Source organism: Trichosurus vulpecula, chromosome 3 (genome assembly GCF_011100635.1).
Source record: "Trichosurus vulpecula isolate mTriVul1 chromosome 3, mTriVul1.pri, whole genome shotgun sequence".
Classification (NCBI taxonomy): Eukaryota; Metazoa; Chordata; class Mammalia; order Diprotodontia; family Phalangeridae; genus Trichosurus; species Trichosurus vulpecula.
The window spans coordinates 427,573,816-427,594,236 of NC_050575.1; the positions used below are offsets into that span (position 1 = coordinate 427,573,816).

At 43.1% G+C, this 20,421-nt stretch overlaps 1 protein-coding gene across 2 annotated transcripts in view; it reads right to left on the reverse strand.

Annotated features, from left to right (window-relative positions):
• DPYSL2 (dihydropyrimidinase like 2) overlaps positions 1-20,421 on the reverse strand; it is a 139,080-nt gene that overhangs the window by 71,436 nt on the left and 47,223 nt on the right. For both annotated transcript variants that reach the window (XM_036749570.1, XM_036749571.1), the window contains exons 2-3: positions 19,245-19,333; positions 14,379-14,563 (exon numbers count right to left, since the gene is read on the reverse strand). In XM_036749570.1, coding sequence (XP_036605465.1) covers positions 14,379-14,563; positions 19,245-19,333 — 274 coding nt within the window. The remainder of the gene's footprint in view (positions 1-14,378; positions 14,564-19,244; positions 19,334-20,421) is intronic.

A 20,421-nucleotide genomic window follows, 5' to 3' on the forward strand; every position in this document is an offset into this window, starting at 1 on the left:
TTCAAGGGTTTTATCCCAGCTCTCCTGGGGCCCATAGCATGCTTTCTATCCACTCCAACATGCTGACTCTAATCCAGACCTTTTTTTTTTTTGAGAGGCAGTTGGGGTTAAATGATTTGCCCAGGGTCAGACAGCTACTAAGTGTCAAGTGTTTGAAGCCACATTTGAACTCAGGTCCTCCTGACTCCAGAGTCCCTGCTCTATCCACTGCTCCACTCAGCTTTTCCTAGACCTTTCAAGAGAATACATCATCTATTTCTAGTCTAGACCTTTCAAGAGAATACAATGTCTGCTCCTAGTCCAGACCTTTCAAGAGAATACATTGTTTAAACCTTTCAAGAGAATACATTGTTTATTCCTAGTCTAGACCTTTCAAGAGAATACATTGTTTATTCCTAGCCTAGACCTTTTAAGAAAATACAATGTCTATTCCTGGTCTAGACCTTTAAAGAGAATACAGTTTACTCACAGTCTAGACCTTTCAAGAGAGTGCATTGTTTACTCCTAAAATATCCAAAGAGAATACAATTGAGAAGTTTTTTCTACTCATTCAACAAGCATTTTTCATTTGTAGAATGATCCATAGTGTAAAATACTATGCTCAGCCCCATGATCTCCAAGAGCACTTTACAGGGTAGCTGTTCCACCCATCTGAGGTCAACCTCAGATGGAGCCTTGACTTCAAAGTGATCTGTGTGTCAGCTAACCTCTCCAACTGTTCAGGGTCATTGCAGCACCTTCAAAAGAAATGACAGAGTGCCAGGAATTCCTGGTCCTCACCCTAGGATCTACAAACTCACCAATTCAACAAAAGACCATTCAATTCAATTGCACAAAGCTTTCCTTAGGGTCTCCCATGTGCCAAGGGCTGTGCTAAGCACTGGGGAACAAAGACAAAAATGAAACATTTCCTCATCTCCAAAAGTTTACATTCCAGCGGAGGAACGGGACACAAATATAAGAAAGCAAAGACAAAACAACACAAAGTGATTCATTCCAGCTTAGCCAGAGTTTGGTCAATTTCAGCGTTGGGAATACAAATGCCAGTATTCATTCATTCATTCAAGAAATATTCACAGGGCACCAACTAGTACAGTGGAAAGACTCCTAGGTTTTGGGTCCCAGAATCTGACCCCTAACCAGGGCTAGGTCCTAATGCTGCTAAAGCTCAGTCTGTGGCTCTTTCAGGCACACTTAGGGCCCAGCCACATTTATTGACAGATAAGGAGACTAAAAACTGATCCTCTCTCTAAGACCCTTGATTTCACAAAGTGGCTGCCAACCCCACAGGACCTATACACCCTGTCTACTCTCCTCTGGTGCCCACCTCTTTGAAGTTGGCAGTAGGTGGCAGAAGCCCGAGGGCATTCTTCTGCTTGTAGAAAATACTGGCAGAAGCTATTCTAGTTTCGATGAAGAATTTGGAAACAGCCCCCAGATGGTTCCAAAGTTCCTTTAAATGGGTAAGCATGCTCAGACCCAAGACCCGCATCCCCAGTGGCTATCCCCCATATCATTAGGGTAAGAGATAATCAAGTTCAAAGAGAGTTGTCTTCCAAATGGGCCAGCCAAGAAGAAGCTTTGTTTCTAGTTAGTGTTAATTACCCTCTGTCATTATCAGGGCCCTCAACTGAATCTGACTCAGAGCATGGTTTGGGACCACAAGTTTGTGCCCAAGGATGGGAGCCCAATTCTCAAAAGCTAAAAGACAAATAATAATTTCCTGAGAAGAGACAGCAGTGGCTTCCTAGGACTATACCCTTAGGACATTACAGAAGCAGGGAAGGGGAAGACCAAACTACTCAAAGCTGTTTGACTCATAATAGCCAAAAAAAAAATCCTAGAAATATCAATTGGGCAAACACTGGACTAAGTGTGCCACAGAGATATAATGGAATATGGTGGATATTAAGAATTATACACGGGAAGATTAATATGAGGTGGTAAAGAGAGAAGAAAGAGAAATCAACCCCCAAAATGAAGAGTTATATCATCTCAGAGGCAGGATAGGTGGCCCTCAAAACTTTCCTTGGATAGCTCCAGCAACGGGGAGCTTACTGCCTGATAAGGTACCTATTTATTCTTTCCACAACATTACTATAGCTACTTTTTATTCCAGAGACCTCCTTGAGGACAGGGACTGTCTTTGGCCTCTTTTTGTATCCCCAGTGCTTAGCAGCACAGTGCCTGGAACATAGCAGGCACTTAATAAATTTTTATTGATAGATTACCGTCATTTAGTACAGTGCCTAGCACATAGTAGGTACTAAGTAAATGTTTAGTAATTAATTGATTGAGGTGCAAAGGGCAGTCAAACTTTAAGCTTGTTTTGATTTGCATTTCTCTCATTAGTGATCTAGAGCATTCTTTCATATAGCTGTGAAGAGTTTACAATTTATTTTTTTGAGAAATTTTTGTTCACATCCTTTAACCATGTCTCAGAGAATGGCTTTTGGTCTCATATGTTTCTTTTAGTTATCAATATAGGGCATCGTAAAAGTATTAGTGAAGTTTTAAGCAATTAAAACTTAAGCTATTTAAGTGGTTAAAGCTTATAACTGCATTAAGACTTTTGGGACACCCAAAATTGCTACCTTATCTTGGATACTAATCCCTTATCAAAGATATTTGATACAAAGGGTTTTTTTTTCCCCAAATCTACTGCTTTTCTATTCTTGCAGGTTGCATGAATTTTGTTTCTGCAAAAGCTTTTAAATGTCTTATAATCAAAATTCGTTATTGAAGCAGAAGGTGGCCCAGTGGATGGAACACTGGGCCTGGAGTCAGGAAATCCTGAGTTCATGTCCTGCTCTGACACTTACTAGCTCTATGGCCCTGGGCAAGGCACTTAACTTCTGACTGCCTCAGTTTCTTCAAATGTAAAATGGGGATCATAAAAGCACCTACCTCCCAGAGAATCAAACCAGATCATATTTGTAAAACTAAACTTAGCATGGGGGTAGGGAACTTGCAGCCCCAAGGCCACATGTGGTCCTCTAGGTCCTCAAGTGCAGCCCTCTGACTGAATCCAAACTTCACAGAACAAATTCCCTTCATAAAAGGAGGTGTTCTGTAAAACTTGGACTCAGTCAAAAGGCTGCAACCAAGGACCTAGAAGGCCACAGTTTCCCCACCCCTGAAGCACCGTGACTGACACAATGGATGCTTAAAAAATGCTTGTTTCCTTCCTTTTTACTTTATGCTTGCCTCTATCCCTTGTTTGGCTGAGAATTCATCTCCTACTCATAGCTACAAAAAGTATATAAGATGCTGCTCTTCAAATTTTTTAATGCTGTGATTTTTAATATTCACATCTTGTATGTTCTTAATTAATTGTGGAATATGGTATAAGACGCTAGCCTAATTCCTGCCATAACTTTTCCAGTTTTTCTAAAAATCCTTATGAAATGGGAGTTCTTTCTGAAGCAATTTATATTTTCAGGTTTATCATATGCTGGGCTATTGATTTCCATTGTTTCTGATTCTTCCCTGTCCAGTCTATTCCAATGATCTACTTCCCTATTTTTAACCAGTACCACCTAGCTTGGATGATTGCTATCTTATACTATAGTTGGAGAACTGCAAGCGCTCTTCTCCCTTTGTTCTTACCTTTTCTCATTATTTCCCTTGATATTCTAGATCTTTTGTTTCCTTCCCTGCCCCCCTCCAATGAATTCTGTTATTTTGTTTTGCTCTGTAAAATATCCCTTTGGTAGTTTGATTGATATAGTATTATATCTGTAAACAACTTTGGTGGGATTACTACTTATACTATATTGGCACAGTCCAGCCATGAACAGTGGCTATTAAACAACTATTAAAGTTGTTCTTTATTTCTCTAAGGAGCATTTTTTTAATTGAATATGTGCATGCATTGACTGTGCTTCAGTAAATTGACTCCCAAATATTTTATGTGTTTTGTAATTACTCTGACTGGTGTTTTCCTTCCTATTAATGACTCTGAGATTGTGTTATTAAATAGAAATTCTGTTGATTTCTGGGCATTTATTTTGTAGCCTGTAACTTTGTTGAAGCTATTGTCACAATTAATTTCTTGACTGACTCAGAGATGTTTTCTAGGTAAAACATGTCATCAGCAAATAATAATAGCTAGCATTTACATAGTATTTTAAGGTTTGCAGAGTGCTTTACAAATACCTCATTCTATCATCACAACTCTTGGAGGCAGGTATTATTTTTATTATCTTCTTTTTTCAGATGAGGAAACTGAGTCAAACAGAAGGCAATGACTCACCTAAGGTCACACAGCTAAGTGTCTGAGGCCAGATTTAAACTCTGATCTAATGGGCTTCCACTATATCACCTAATAGGGATGGTTTTGTCTCTTCATTGCCTGCTTTTATTCATTTTATTTCATCACCTTACTGCTATCGCTCACATTTCTTTTTTTTTTTTTTTTTTTTTTTTTTTATCGCTCACATTTCTAGAACTATACTAATGATGGTAAGGAAAGGGCACACCCTTGCTTTACTCCTATATTTAATGCGGAAGCTTCTACTGTATCCCCATTGAATATGATGCTTGCTTTTGATTTAGAATAGATATTATGGTATTAAACAAAGATCCCTCTATAAATATGCTTTGTATAGCTTTTAACAATTGGCAAAGATAACCCAAAAAATGAGAAGACTCAATGTTGGAGGGGTTGTGAAAAGTTAGGCATACTAACACATTGTTGGTGAAGCTGTGAATTAGTACAACCATTCTAGAAATCCATTTGGAATTATAAAGCGGCTAAAACATTCATACCTTTTGCTCAGAGATTTCATTACTTGGCACTGGAGGTCATTAATAGGAAGAAGAGCTCTATATATTTCTAGTTTTTAATATATATATGTATACATATTTATACCAAAATAATTATAGCAGTAATTTTTGTGGCAGAACTGGAAACAAAGTAGATGCCCATCCACTGGGGAACGGCTAAGCAAACTGTAGCATTTGAATATAATAAAGTATTATTTTGCTGTAAAAAAAAAACAAGCATGATAAACTAAGAGAAGCCTGGAAAGATTAATATGAACTGATGCAGAATGAATTAAGCAGAGCCAAGAAAACAAAATATACAATGCCTAGTCAATATAAATAAAAAGAACCACAAAACATCTGAAGAGAGATACTGCAAAATTCTAAAGAACAAGTATGACCCCAAAGAAGAGATGTGAGAAGGCCTTTCCCCACAATCCTTTGCAGAAGTGAAGTGGGGGGGGGGGAGGGGAGTACTCCCAATGTGTGACACATTGCATATAATATCCATTTTTTTTTAATCTACTGGTTGGTTTTGCTGTTTTTTTTCTCTTCTCTTTTTCTTTTTGCTTTTTTTAAAATTCCTTATTAAAGGAAATTGCTCTCTGAGAAGGGGCAAGGGAAGGATACACGGGGAAATCAAAATAAAATAAAATTTATCAATAAAATTCTATATTTGTATCCACAGTGACTGGAAAAGTGTCTAGCCCACAAGAAACACTTAAGGCAGCTAGGTGGCACCACACTAGATAAAGCATTGGTCCTGAAACAAGAAGACCGGAGTTCAAATCCTGCCTTTGATACTTACTAACTGTGTGACCCTAGCAAGTCATTTAACCTGTCTGCTTCAGTTTTCTCATCTGTAAAATGGGGATAATTAATAGCACCAATATTATTAAACATTAATAGATAATTAATAATTAATAGCACCTACTTCCCAGGGTTCTTGTGAAGATTAAATGAGATACTATTTGTAAGGCATGTTGCAAACCACTTTTGTAAAGTACTATATGAATATTGGCTATTATTATTAACATTGGTTTTCTTTCATTAATTCTCCAAAGCAATAACTTCATAAAGTTCTCTAAATCTATTATCTATTTGATCCTCAAAGAAACCCTGTGAGGTAAGCAGGAATACTATTATCCCCTTTTCACAAAAAGGGAAACTGAGGTGCCAAGAAAGAAATTTATTTGCCCACGCTACACAAGCCAGCCCACGGCAGAGCCAGGATTTAAACTAGGCTCTGACAGAGGAGACAATATGATGCAGTTCAAAGTCTCCTGGCTTTGGAGTCAAAAGACTGGGTTCAAATCCCTACCTTGCCAATGACCTGTATTAACTTAGCAAAACACTGCCCCTTCTGGGGTTCATTTGCCTCATCTGTAAAATGGGTCCCACCATCTCTAAATCTGTGTTCCTGTTATTCCCAAACCAGGGGTCTTTCTACCATACCTCAGGTAGATGGTAGAGTGACTATAGCGCTGAAGATGGGGTCATGAAGACCTGAGTTTGAATCCTGCCACTGAAACCTCACAGGTGTGCAATCCAGGGGTCATACACAATCGCTCTTAGCCTGTTTCCTCAGCTGTGTAATGAGCCAGCTGTGTAATGAGGAAAACTAATGCACCTGCCTCACAGGGATTTTGTGAGGACTGGGAGAGAGTGCTTGGAAAGTGCTTTGCAGATCTGAAAGCCCCATATAAACCATGTTGGTGCTGGTATTACTATTATTATTATTTATAACATTTCTGTGCCAGCCTTTGGGCAGAGATCCTGGCCCAGGATGGCCAAGGCTACCTCCAAGTCAACTGGACCCGCTCCAGCCAACATCAGCCCTGTGTCAAGATGTAGCTGTGAGGAACTCACTACCTTCTCTGTTACCTCAGTTTCTCCTCTGCAAAATGGGTGTGACTTGCTCCCTGGAGTCTTTGGGAACCATGACTGATCTCGGCAATTTCTAAGCCCTTAGAAAGGAGCTAAAAAGAAGTCTAGAGGTCAAGGTCTAGATCAACATCTCCAGGATGCCTCATCAAGACTCCATGAATGATACTGGAAAAGTTATAGCTCCCAGCCTCAAACAGAGACGGAACAGAAAAGGGCAAAGGGTGCCCCCTCAGCTGGGGCCATCCTACAATGCCCCATTGTGTGGTGCTCAATAGGCAGCTCTGTCTCAGTGGCACTAATGTTATTTTGTGCTGCTGACGTGGTGCCCTCCACCCCCCATTTTTCAATGGGCTACATTTAGCGTGCTCCTGGGCATTCAGTGGAGCTGCGTCACTCTGCGAGAGGCGACAGGGCTCCCGGTGGCACCTGGTGCAAGGATCTCCATCTCCAGACAGCCACTGAATTGGGGCCCTTGTCTGCAATGATCTGGCCTCCTCTCCAGCCTCATTCTTCTCAGCCTCCCTGTCCCATTGGCCAACGCTAACTACTCACTCCTTCTCGATAATCTCACTACCCCAAGATTTCAGTGTCCTGTTCCATCCTGGTATTCTGTGCTGCTGGCACCAGGATGACCAGTTAGAACTGAGCTCTGCCCTCAAACAGGACACAGTCTAATAAGGCCGATCAAATGACCTTCCCAAAGCTCAAGCCTGACCACGTCAATCCTCTTCTCAGGAGGCCTAAAAGGCTCCCCACTGGCTTTAGAATGAAGTACAAACCTCTCTGCTTGGCATCGAAAGCCCTTTCCAATCTGGCCCCAAGCTCTGTGTGATGACACATTCCTTCCCCTCACAAACTCTGTGCCCAGCCAGGCTGGCCAACTCTCTGCACGTACCCGATATTCCATCCCCTGCCTTCAGGCCTTTGCCTCAGGCTGCCTACACTGGGCACCTGCAATGCTCTCCCTCCTCCTCCACACCTTAGACCTCCCCCCAGCTCCCTCCAAATAGACACTCAATTGGCAAGAACAATTCCTCCAACCCAACCCATCCCAGACCACTGGATATTTATTCTGAATCACTGCTACATTTACTTACCTACACATAAGCTGTATTCCCCAGAAAGGGACCAGTCAATCAGTAAACATTCATTAGGCACCTACTATATGCCAGGGATACAAAAAGAGGCAAAAGGCGGTCCCTGACTTCAATATCAACTAACTGAGGGCAGGGACCATCTCCCTTGTGCCTCTGTATGCCCCTTCACAACACAGTGACTGATCCATCATTATTGTTCAGGCAAGTCCAACTCTCCATGACCCCATTTGGGGTTTTCTTGGCAAAGATATTGGAGTAGTTTGCCATTTCCTTCTCCAGTTCATTTGACAGATGAGGAAACTGAGGCAGAGTTCAGTAATTTGCCCAGGATCACACAGCTAGTGAGTATCTAAGGCCAGATTTGACTCAGGAAGATGAATCTTTCTGACTCTAAGCCTGGCACTCTATCTACTGCACCACCCAGCTGCCCACGGTGCCCGATAGTAAGTGCTTAATAAATTTCAGTTGATGGATTGATTTCTCTTCCCAGCATCCAAAGTGCCCATCTGCAAAACAGCACCAGGGGAGGGGGCGCTGGCTCAGGCTGCTATAGGGAGGGCTCAGTAAGAAGATGGCAGAGTAGGGTGTGCATCAAGACAGTGAAACTCTGCTCTCTTCACACAACCAAGGCCTGGGAGACCTAAACAAATTCCTCGTTCATGCAAATGGCTGCTTCCCCAAGACAAGCTCCTGATTCAGAAGATCACAACACCATCCATTAAGGGGTGGTGATCTGTACCAGTGAAGGGCAACTCTCTACTGAGAAAGTCATATCTCTCTTGAACAACTCTCCAAATTCAATACAACCAATGTTTTTCAGGGGCCTTTTTGTGCAAGGCACTATGCTACACATTGGGAAAACAAACACAAATAATGACCTTATCTCTGCCTTCATGGGGCTTGCACTCCATTGAGGGAAAGAAGCCTAGCTCCCAGCAAATAAGGCGACGTGTAGTTTTAAGTTTCGATGGCTGAAATGGCTTTCGGGATGCCCTATATACTAGAACATGAAGAAGAGATTTAGATGACAAACATGAGACACATCTGAGAGAGCAGAGCTTGGTCTCAGCTGGAAGGAAGGAGGAGGGAGTCAAGACTGGGTAGAAGTGGTCCCTAAGCTGGGCCTTCACTGAAAAGTCAGGTGAGAAAAGGCAGTGAGGGGGTGGGGGCGATTTCAGATGATATCTGTAAAGTGCTACAGAAATACCAAATACACACACAGATATGGATACAGATGTAGATGTAGATATATAGATATAGATACAGATACAGATATAGATATAGATACAGATACAGATATAGATATAGATATAGATACAGATATAGATACAGATATAGATATAGATGTAGATATATTATCTCAGGCATAGCAGATGGCTGAGCAAATACCCAGAGGTGGGAAAAGGCCCATCAAGAGGAAGGAGGGGGACACAGACAGTAATGTAGTTTGATCAGAACAGAGAGTGCTTGAAAGGGAGTGTCTGTAGTAAAGACAGAAGGACAGGAGGGAGGCAGCTGGCAGAGGCCATTAAATGCCAAGCTAGGGACCAGTCAGTCAGTTAGTAAACATTTACTAAGCATCAACTACTGCCCGCAGGGAGCTTCCAATCTAACATGGCAGACAATACACAAAAGGAAGCTGAAAAGGGTGAGGGGGGAAATGGGGAGCGAGAACCTGGCAGAAGGGCAGGATGGAAAAGTCCAAAGAAGCCACGGAAAGTCCTGAGCAATAGATGATCATAGGATCTCCTGTCCAGAGATGGAAGGGGGCTTAGAGGTCATTTGGTCCAACCTCCCCCATTTTACCACTAAGGAAACTGAGACCCAGAGTGGTTAAATGTCTTGCTCAAAGTCACAAAGTTAGAAAAGAAGGAGACAGTTGGTCAAACCTGCACCCTTTAGATAACTGGTTTCCCAGATGTGTGAAGGATGGATTGGAAAGACTCAAGAGAATGGAAGGCACAGGATGAGTCAGGGAACTATTCTAAGAAGCCCAGGTGAGTAGTGACAGAGCCTTGAACTGGACGGAGACAAGGGGCTGAATATAGGTGAGGCCGAGCTCCAATTGGCAAGAGCTGGCAAGTGTCCAGATGGCAAAAAACAGGGAGAGAGCCAAAGGTGATTTCAACTCTCCACTTCCATTGGTCCACCCAGACACCCCCACTGGCTGCCTTTTGTTCTCTGCTCTTTGTTAGAGGAAGAGGGCATTACTGTTGTCATTTCAGTCGTGTCTGACACTTGGTGACCCCATTTGGGGTTTTTTTGGCCAAGATACTGGAGCAGTTTGCCATTTCCTTCTCCAGCTCATTTGACAGATGAGGACTGAGGCAAACAGGGTTGAGTGACTTGCCCAGGGTCACACAGCTAGTAATTTTCTGAGGCCAGATTTGAACTCAGGAAGATGAGTCTTTCTGACTGCAGGCCCAGCGCTCTATCCATTATGCCACCCATACCCTTAGGGGACAGGCAGCAAGATACTATACTGGTTCATCAATGCACCCCAAGCCATGGCCAGCAATTTTCTGAATGCCCTTATTTCTCAATTCCAAAGTCCACATTAAAATGCGGTTCTGTTCTGCGGGCCCAGCCAAGGCCATAAGTCTCCTCTCTCACTTCCCCGTCATCACTGGGAGCTCATTCTGAGTTTCCTGGTCTACGAAGTCACCCATCCAGTCTCCCAGCCACTCCTCTTGGACCCCCATCCAGCTATAAAGGCCTGGGTCCAGCCAGTAGAAGACCTGCTCCCTCCAGGAAGAACTCAAAGAGGCTGGAAACAGCAGAATTCCCACTGGGTTTGAAAGAAAATGACAATAATAATAGGAAAAGGGACAGGCTTAGGGACTGGGCCCATGATCTCTCTGAAATGAAGAACTTCCTAGTGAGGAAACATCCTCCAGTAACAGAAGTCAGCCTCTCCTCTGAAACATACAGTCTTAAAGCAGGGGTTTTTAACTCTATTTGTGTCTGACCCAGATGGATTGTGTGACCCTGGGCAAGTCACTAACCCAAAAGTCTAGGGTAGCCCACAGACCCCTTCTCAGATGAACACTTTTAAATCCACCAAACATAATACACAGGATTAAAAGATAAATCAATTCCACTAGTATAATAAATACCATTATCAGTTTAGGGGCCCTGGGTTTAGGACCTCTTTCTTAGAGATTTCTCTAGAGCACATGAATGACACCAAGCATGGGTTCAGAGGAGAGACTTGACCTGAGTCTTCCTTGGAGGCTGCCTTTCTAGCCACTGGGCCAAGCTAATGATAACCAACATGCTGAGAAAGAGACGAGAAGCAAGAGAAACAGGTGGGAGCCTGATTAGAGGAACAGAGAACAAGGCTGAATAGGCCTGTCCGGGAGGCAGCCACAGAGAGGAAGGCCTCAGCACGGCATTTCAGAAAAGCTAGAGAGAAAGTCCATGGGTTTCCTTTGAGAAAGCTAATTAGATATGAATCTGGGGCAAGACTTTCTCATTAGCTCCCAGGATCTTAGGAACAAGATCATACAGGCTTGGGGCTTGAGGAGACCTGAGAAGCCACCTGGCCAACTCCTCCATTTTACAGATAAGGAGACTGAGGCACTGAGAGGCTAAGGTATTTACTCAGGGTCACACAGGTGGCAAGCAGTCCACCTGGCATTCAGGCTCAGGCCCACTGACTCCAAACCCAGTGCTCTAACCACCGTACTCCACTGGGTTCTGACTCAATGTATGTGGTGGGGTTAAGATCTCCCCACAGAACCCTGTGCAAAGTCCCAAGTGGGATGTAAAAGAGACCACCCTGGAGAGAATGGGCTGGAGGACTGAATCTGAGTCTACAGCTGGCTTCATCAAGGGACTTAAGTCTATGTCATAAGAGGATCAGTTGAAGGAATTGGGGATATTTAGTCTGGAAAAGAAGATGTGGGGGGGGAGACACAGGGGAGGGGGAGGGTGGTGGAGATATTCAAGTATTTCAGGGGCTGTCTTGTGGCTGAGGGATTCACTTTGTTCTGCTTGGCCCCAGAGGCCAGAAGCAGAAACAATAGGTGAAAGCTTCACAGACTCAGATTGAGGTTTGACGACAAAACCTCCTAACCACAAGAGCTGGGGTTCAAGAAAGCTGCCTGGTGAGGGGCCCAGAGGGGTCAGATGGAGTTCCAAACAACCAGGCTATTCCTGGGGCTTCAGATACTGGAGGCCAGGTCAGAGAGGCTGCCAGAGCCTTGGTAATGCCTAGAAAAGAGTAGAAGTTAGGCAAGCGGGGCTTAGCCAAGAGCCACAGTGGCAACCACCTCTGACCATCAGACTGAGGACGGGAGATGGCACAATAAGCAGGTGAAATGAAGATGACGCCCAAGACGCCTGCTGACCGCCAATCCTACGGCGAGGCAAGAGCCTCCTCCCTCTGCTAGACTAAGCAGGGAATGTGTCAGCCTGCCAAGGGCAGTGGGGGACTGTGAGGGCGGGAGGTCAGCTTAATTACATTTTCATAAATCAAACCCCTTAGTTTAAATAGCAGCTTAGGTGGAATTCTATATGATTCACTCATCTTCTAGTCCCCTCTCATCCCTTCCAACTGTTCTATGGCCTAAGGTTCCTCTCAGTTCTGACCTCCTGTGTTCTATGTTCAAAGTTCTAAGACTCTTGCAGCCCTAATCTTCAATGTTCTATGGTTTAAGGACCTTTCCAATTCTGACTTTCTAGGGTCTAACGTCACCTCTAGCTCTAACCTTCTCTGTCCTATGTTCAAAGGCCCCTCCAGCTCTGACGGTCTATACTTTAAGGCCTCTCCAGCTCTGAAGTTCTAAGTTCTAAGGCTCCTCCAGCTTTGATATCCTATGCTCTCAAGTTTTTTCTAGCTCTGATCTTCTAAGGTCCCTTATGGTTTTGATGTTCTGTGTCCTAAGGACTCCTCAGGTCTGGTGTTCTATGTTCTAAGGCCCTTCCCAACTCTGATGTCCTTCGTTCTTTGTTCTAAGGTGCCTTGTAGTTCTGATCTTCTATGTTCTAAGGACTCCTCGGTTCTGGTGTTCTATGGTCCATGTTCACCTCTGACAGGCTATGTTTCAAAGCCCCTCCAGCTCTGATACTCTATGTTCTAAGGTCCCTTCTAGTTCTGATCTTCTATGTTCTAAGGACTCCTCGGTTCTGGTGTTCTATGGTCCATGTTCACCTCTGACAGTCTATGTTTCAAAGCCCCTCCAGCTCTGATACTCTATGTTCTAAGGTCCCTTCTATATCTGGTGTCCTATGTTCTAAGTGAAGCCCCTCCAGCCCTGATAGCCTCCATTCTAAGGCCCCTTTCCAGCTGAGGCATCCAATGGTTATATAGTTTCAACCTTACCCCTGGATATGTGAAGAAATTCTTTCGACTAGTATTTGCTTTCTCTCCCCTCTCCATGTTAATGTCCTCACATCTGTGTCTGGTCACCTCAGGTAGATGAAGAACTGGTAATGAAATGAGGCTAATAACAAAAATAACCCTAACCACAATGAGAGACATCTCTTCCATCTGAGCCTCCCAACTACTCCATAAGCAGGTGCTGCAGGGATCATCTTACAAACAGGGAAACTGAGGTTCAGAGAAGTTAAGGGGTTTGACCAGGGTCACAGAGCTGGTACAGGTTTGAGACAGGGTCTATCACATTTTCCTGATGCAAGCTCCAACACTCTATCCACTATATCAGGGAGCTGCAAACTACAGCCAATGGGCCATATAGTCCACCAGTCTCTGTGCTACGCTATCCTAGTAAGACCGAAGTAATGGGCTCTTTCCTGATGGGGCCCAATTAGCATCCAGTTGTCCTCCATCTCTGAAACTACGTTGATCCAGCAAGGGGCCATGTGAGAGTATAAATGACCTCTCCTCATCACAGGGTTGAGGAAGGCAAACAGAAATACCCAATTATTGACATTAGTCAATAGAAACATCTTCCTACCCAAAGGACTGTATAATGAGAGTCTTCTATTTCTCCTGAAGGCTCGTATGCAGTCCTGCCCCACCCTAGCCCTCAGAAAGGACCTTAGTTGAATTCATTTCTAACCCAGTCCAGAAAATGCTCCTCATTACTTCCAATGTCTATGGAGAACTAAGAACTCAAGAGTCCCATCCCATGTCCCTTGTCCAATATTACTCTCTCCCATCCTCATGCCCAGAATACTATGCTACCGGGGGATGAGAGGAGACAGGTATCAAGATACTATATTTAATATTTAATCACAAAGTTACTGACAATTTGGAATGTTTTTTTAAGAGTCAAGGATCAGAGGATCATGAAGAAAATGACTGCATTGTTCTGAAAATAATCCCAGCTGAATCAATTTTTTGTTTGAGGAAAACAAACCTCTAGCCTCCAAAATGATGACAAAAGGCCCTCTCTCACTACAGAAATTCACCAGAAAACCAGAGGCATTCTTCTTGGCCACTGGGAAAACTCACAGACCACCAGAAAACGCACTATCAAATGACATGCTCCCTGGGGACAACATCCCACCCACCTCCCTTCCTTGGTAGCATCGACTAGACCAAAAGCTGACTCCCAGCTTTTTAGAAAGGCACCCCAAACAATGGAGACTTATCCTCAGACCAGAATGGTACTTGCATGTTAAAGGTCAGTTTGAAAATAAAACAAAGACTCGTCTTACTGATCATCGTGGTTCCTCCTGCCAGGGAGGCCTTTGTCCCTTGGAAGAAGTCATCGGCAGACGTCATCCCCTGGTCTGGCATCTGGAAACGGGTGTGCACATCAATGCCACCGGGCACCACCATCCTGGAATGGGCTTCGATGGTTTTCACCCCTCCTGGCACAATCAGGTTCTCACCTATTTGCCTGGATTAAACAGGGCTGGGTCAGTGAGGAGGCTCATTACAAAGAATCCTGAACACAACTGTTAATCAAATCAGGTGGTCCAACTCGACTGCATCACCTTCTCTGGGGCACCACTGGCCTCGAAGAACAAAACACCCTCCTGGGGACCAGGATGGGGCCTGGGGGAATTCTGAGTTTGTTTTTCTAAATTATTTGCTTTCATTCCTAAGAAGATGCCCCACCCTCTGTAGGTGACTGTGTAGTGATTACCATCATTCCCAGAAACTTGACCCCCTAGCCCTCCAGGTAATTAATTCTGGAGCCAGAGAAAAACTTCAAAAATTATTTACTAAGGTGACTGCCAATACCCGAGGACAGAGTATCCACACTGATGGAATCACTGATCTCTTGAAAGATTAAATATTAATAACATAAAAATATCATGAAAATGCTATCACAGAATAGGTTTAATTTTGTAGAAGGCTTCAGAGAACCCATCTGAAAGGAGGGGTTCTTATAGAACCAATAAAGGACTTCATCTTATTAAGAACAGAAATAAGGAATAATAAGTAACAATTTCTATAGCTCCTAGTATGAGTCTGACACTGTGCTAAACACTGTAAAAACATTATCACCTTCGAGCCTCACAACAACCCTGGGAGGTAGGTGCTATTATTATCCCCATTTTACAGTGGAGGAAACTGAGGCAGAGGTTAAGTGACTTGTCCAGAGTCATACAGCTTGAAAATGTCTAAGGCCAGATTTAAATTTAGATCTTCCTAGCTCTAAAACCAGTGTTCTACCCACTGAGCAACCAAGTCACCCTCTTTTACCGAGGAAGTTCGAATCATGGATGGCCTTCCCTATATATATATATATATACACACACACATATATATACACATATAAAATTATATACATAATATGGATTTATAATATATATTATAGATTTATATAATTATAAATATAAATATAATTGTTATAATATTTATAATATATAAGATACATAATATAATAATTTATAAATATACAAATAGATTTATATAATATATAATATTTTGTTATTTATATAAATATATAAATACATTCAAAAACATAAATAACATGTTTTTTAATTTTTTGTATACATATGTACGTGTGCGTGTATATTTGTGTGTGTGTGTGTGTGTGTGTGTGTGTGTGTGTGTAACAAGGCTACTGGGCATTTATAGGAAATGTCACTGGCATTAGTGGGTTCAAATCCAAGCTCCACCATTTCCTACATTTCCTACCTATGTGATCTTGGCAAGGTATTTTCCCTTTCTGGCCTTGGTTACCCCATTTATAAAATTAGGAGACAGGATCAGCTGGTGTCTACAACCCCTTCCAGCTCTCTGCCTATGATCCCAGGATCTCGCACGTGGAAGAGGCAGGGAGGCAGTGGATAGAAGGCTGGCCTCGGATCCAGGAAGACCTGAGTTTTAAATACTGCCACCTTTGACACATACGGCTGTATAACCCTCGATAAATTACTGATAACTCTCCGAGATTACAGTTCTCTGCCTAGGGTGAGAGTTTAAGAAATGTTTTTTCATTTATTCATTCATCTAGATCAGAGTAGAGGGAGTTTCCCTCCCAGTTCTCCCACATTAGTGAAATCCCAGATCCGGACCTCCCTTCCAAAACAAAACTCTTCCCACACCATCTCGGAGCTGTGTTGGGTCTTGCCTTCATTCAATAGGCCTTGTTCGACCTCCTCCCTGCACCCCTTTGCAAAACAGGGGAGAAAATCAAGACAAGGAGCAGGTGGTGATGCTCCCAAGCATGTCAGTGACAGAAGCAAAAGCAGCCCCCTGCGGGGCACAGCCCCCACACTGCAATGCTGCCTCTGTGAGGCCACAAAACGCCAAGGCCCTGGGTGGGCTGTGGCAAGGTCTGATACAGGTTGCCTGCATGAACCTCAAAAAAACCGTGGTAATCATGGAGATGTGATGACCAGCTTCCAACCCAGCACTTAGCATGGTACCTGGCACATAGTAGGTGCTTGATAAATCTGTATTGATTAGCCTGACTTCCTCTTGGTAAATCGAATGAGAGACTGCATCCCTGGCAATGTTCTGTTATCCAGGGCAGGCTGTGCTGCTGGTACTCAGTGAATGCTGGGTACTAAGAAGATGTCATCTGCTGCAATGTTTGTCTCTAATCAGACAGATGTGCTGCTTCTCCAGGGTCATGTGAGCTACTCAGGGTACAAGAAGGGGTGGAGGAGGGTAAGATGATATAGACATGTCCTCTGTCCTGGCATGCACTAAACTCTCCCTGGAGCCAAGAGTATCCTGAAGGTACTGCTGCCTCATTGGTCTGTGTTTTTGCTTTTCTAACACACTTCCAGGTACACACAGCCAACTTAAGGGCAGTCTTCCAGGTTCCTTGCAAAATCAAGGATGAGATCCCAAAGTGGCCATTAGCAAAGATTTATTTGTAGTGTCTCATTGTAATTAGTGAGATGTCCTCCTCCTTGGACCCCTGATCAAGAAAGCAGATGTGCTGACCCAACCCAAATGGTCACATTCCAGACTTACAACCCTCGATGGAGCAAATCACCCCAAAGCACTGCATTCCAAGAGAGCCTTTTGAACACTTAACATACCATAGGTTGAGTATTTGAATAAGAAATAAAGGCACACTTTCAACCAAATTAAGAATACTTAACTACATGGGAGTTCCCATACTCCAATCCCATGAGGAGAACTAGGGTTTGCTAAACACTAATGAAAGCTCCCCACTCTGGTGTGCCCCACTTCCCCTAGGACCTAGATTGGCTTCCAGCTTGCCCTGGTTGGGACTACTCTCTAAGAGGAAAAAAATGCAAACTGTTCATTGAACTTTAAATTCTAAACCTTCCAAAAGAGAACTTTTCAAATTCATTGTATGTTATCTGCCAAAAGGTGTTTTAAAACAGGCATCAGGTTGTTTATTGCTCTCAGTGTAATCTGATACTATATTCCTGGATCCCTCCTCTAACATCTTCCTGGGATGCTTCATCTTGGCATGGAGGTGGGTCCCTGAAGGCTGTTTCTAGTCCCTACCAGCCCAACTGATCTAGAACGCCTTCAAGTAGAGTGTCTGTGGTCTGAAGGCCAGCCTGGGGAGGCTCAACTCCAATTTGGTCATCACATGATAAACGGTTTGACCAAAGATACTCTCAATGGCCATGCACCACATCTTAAAGTGGAGCAGAATGGTTCTGACTTGTATCAGAAATGAGAATACATGAACCAACAAAACTGCACATCCTTTAAAGGTTACAGTAATATGGTAATCAATTCAGGGTTTAGATGGTACAGTGGAAAACACACTGGATTTAGAGTAAAGGGAGTCAGAATTACAGCTACAAACCTTGCTACCTATCTGACCTTTGGCAAGGCTCTCTGGGCCTCAGTTTCCTCATCTGTAAAATGAGAGAGTTGGACTAGATGACCTCTAAGGTCCTTTCCAGCTCAAGATCTAGGATCCTGTGTTGAGTGGTATTACATGGCATCATAGAAAAAACATTGGATTCAGGTGTCCAAAGACCCGAGTTCAAATTCTGACTCTCCTACTATCTTTGGAAGCTTCACTTTACCCCCTTATCACCAAGACTCCTTCCCCCACCTCAAGCTTGTTTCCTCAGTGGTAAAATGATGAGATTGGAAGAGATGCTCTCAAAGCCCCTAATGCTTTGATAATAGAATCCTGGCTAACGGGCAAGGTTGGTAGTTAGTCTGTTGTTGTTTTGTCCTTTCTCCAAGAGGACTGTGACATCGGGGAGGAGATACTGTGACATACAATTGAACTAGATTTAAGTGAGGGAGGGGTGTGCGAAGTCACCAGCCTCACTCACTTTCTCCTTCAGAGCCATTTGGGTCCAGTGGCCAGATGTAGATCAGGACAACTGGAGATGGCCCCGGGTGCAGTTGCAGACCTTGGCCTTTTTAAGCAAAGGTTTTTTAACAGGCCTCAGTTTGACTGAGGCAATGCCTCATTCGGTGATTAAAGCTAGGTAAGAAATAAGGCAGAGAAGGGCCTCTTTTACCTAGTTAAAAAAAAATCAATCTGGGAGAGGAGGACAATCAGGATTTCTGCCCAAAACAGAAACAATTGTTATTTGCATGCTCTGAGCCATCAGAGCCCAACCAAAGACCAAATGAGGCTTGGGATTTGCCCATCAATGAAAGCCAGAGTAATTTGGATTTAAGGCATGGTCCTTAAGAAAAAAAAATCCAGCCGATAAACCCCAAGATACTTTGAGAGGTTTCATCAATCAAAATTTACCGGCAAGGTAGTAAAAATGGTAGTGAATTGAGTCAGGAAATTTGGGTTACAGTGATTCCAATGCTTCTACGAATTCACAGTGTGACCTGGGACAAGCCAATTAAAACTCTTCAGGTCTCAATTTCCTCATCAAAAACGTTTTGAGAGAGTAGGACTAAATGAATTCCTCCACTCACACTTTCAGCTCTTAAAAGGTTTTTATAAACAGTTCTAAACAATGTATACCCTTGGGAAGAATGTCACAAACATTGTCACTGTTACAATGACTTTTGTTTAGCTGTTTCTTTGTTGGTTGGTAACAGCAAAGAAATGTTCAGAAATCATTGTTACAAATTTTGTAAAAAATAATAAAATTTGTAAAAATAAAATCAAACTGAAAGCTATTATTGGCTGAAAAAACCATACTTACTTTATCAACCCATCTTCCATATAAATATCTGCATAGAAGGACTGGTCATCATTCACGATCTTGCCACCCTTGATCAAAAGTCGATCGCTCTAAAACAAGAGAAGAAACCAGTCAATATCTTCTGGCTCACTCAGACCTTGAGGAGAGATGGGGAAACCTGTGCATTAGTCCCTGGTGATGCTGGAATAAGCCAGTCAGGAAGCAAACTCAGGCAGAGGGGTGAGGCTGCACACGATCATCCATTTCCCCAGCAAAGCCAAGGGCTTTTTCTAGATAAAAGACTTTATTTTTTATTATTGTCATACCTGCAAGCTCATAAAAACAAACTCAAACAATCACCCATTGAAAGGCAGGGAACAGTTTCAGATGGAATAGATAATAGTTTTCCAGCAGATCCTCTTTATTTTTTACATTATTATTCACACCCACACATAGTAAAGTCACTTCTTGGCTAAATTTGAGTCAGTTACAGTCAGAAAAATTGACGAAAAGTCTGTTGCTATTGGTAACTCAACACAAACAAACTCATTTAATCCAGCTGTATCAAGGTTCCAAACCAGTGGGTCCTTTCTAATGACTCTTCTCTTCTAGGCAAATTACCAAGTACCAAAGGAGTAAGGAAGACGCTTTGATTTTTTTCTTAATAGAGTTGATGACTGGGTATTTTCAGGTGAGGAAATTCCCTCTACCAATTCAGGGCAGCACCTTTTCTGAAACTTAAGATTCTGAGAGTTGTCTGGGGCACCACCATGTGAAGTGACTGCCCAGAGTAATGAAGCCACTACATCAGAAACAGGATTTGAACCCAAGTCTTTCTGAGGACAACTCTCCCATGCTGTCTGGCGCTCTCTCGCTCTCTCTCTCTCTCTCTCTCTCTCTCTCTCTCTCTCTCTCTCCCCACCCACCCCAATAATTTCAGAACTACCAAGTGGATGTGAAACAGAAATGTACCTATGGAAATGCAGAAGTGACAGCAAATATTTCTACCAGATCCCCACTATGAAGGTCTGATTCCCCTTATCATGTCCTTGGCAGGTATTTGTGCAGAATGTCTGTGAAAGCTATTCAGCAACCTCAGGGGAGGCTGGAAGAGAAATAGAAATATAGCATGACACCTCCCCCTCAACTGTTTTCAACTAAATGCAAAATTAATATCAGATGTTAACAAACATCTGAC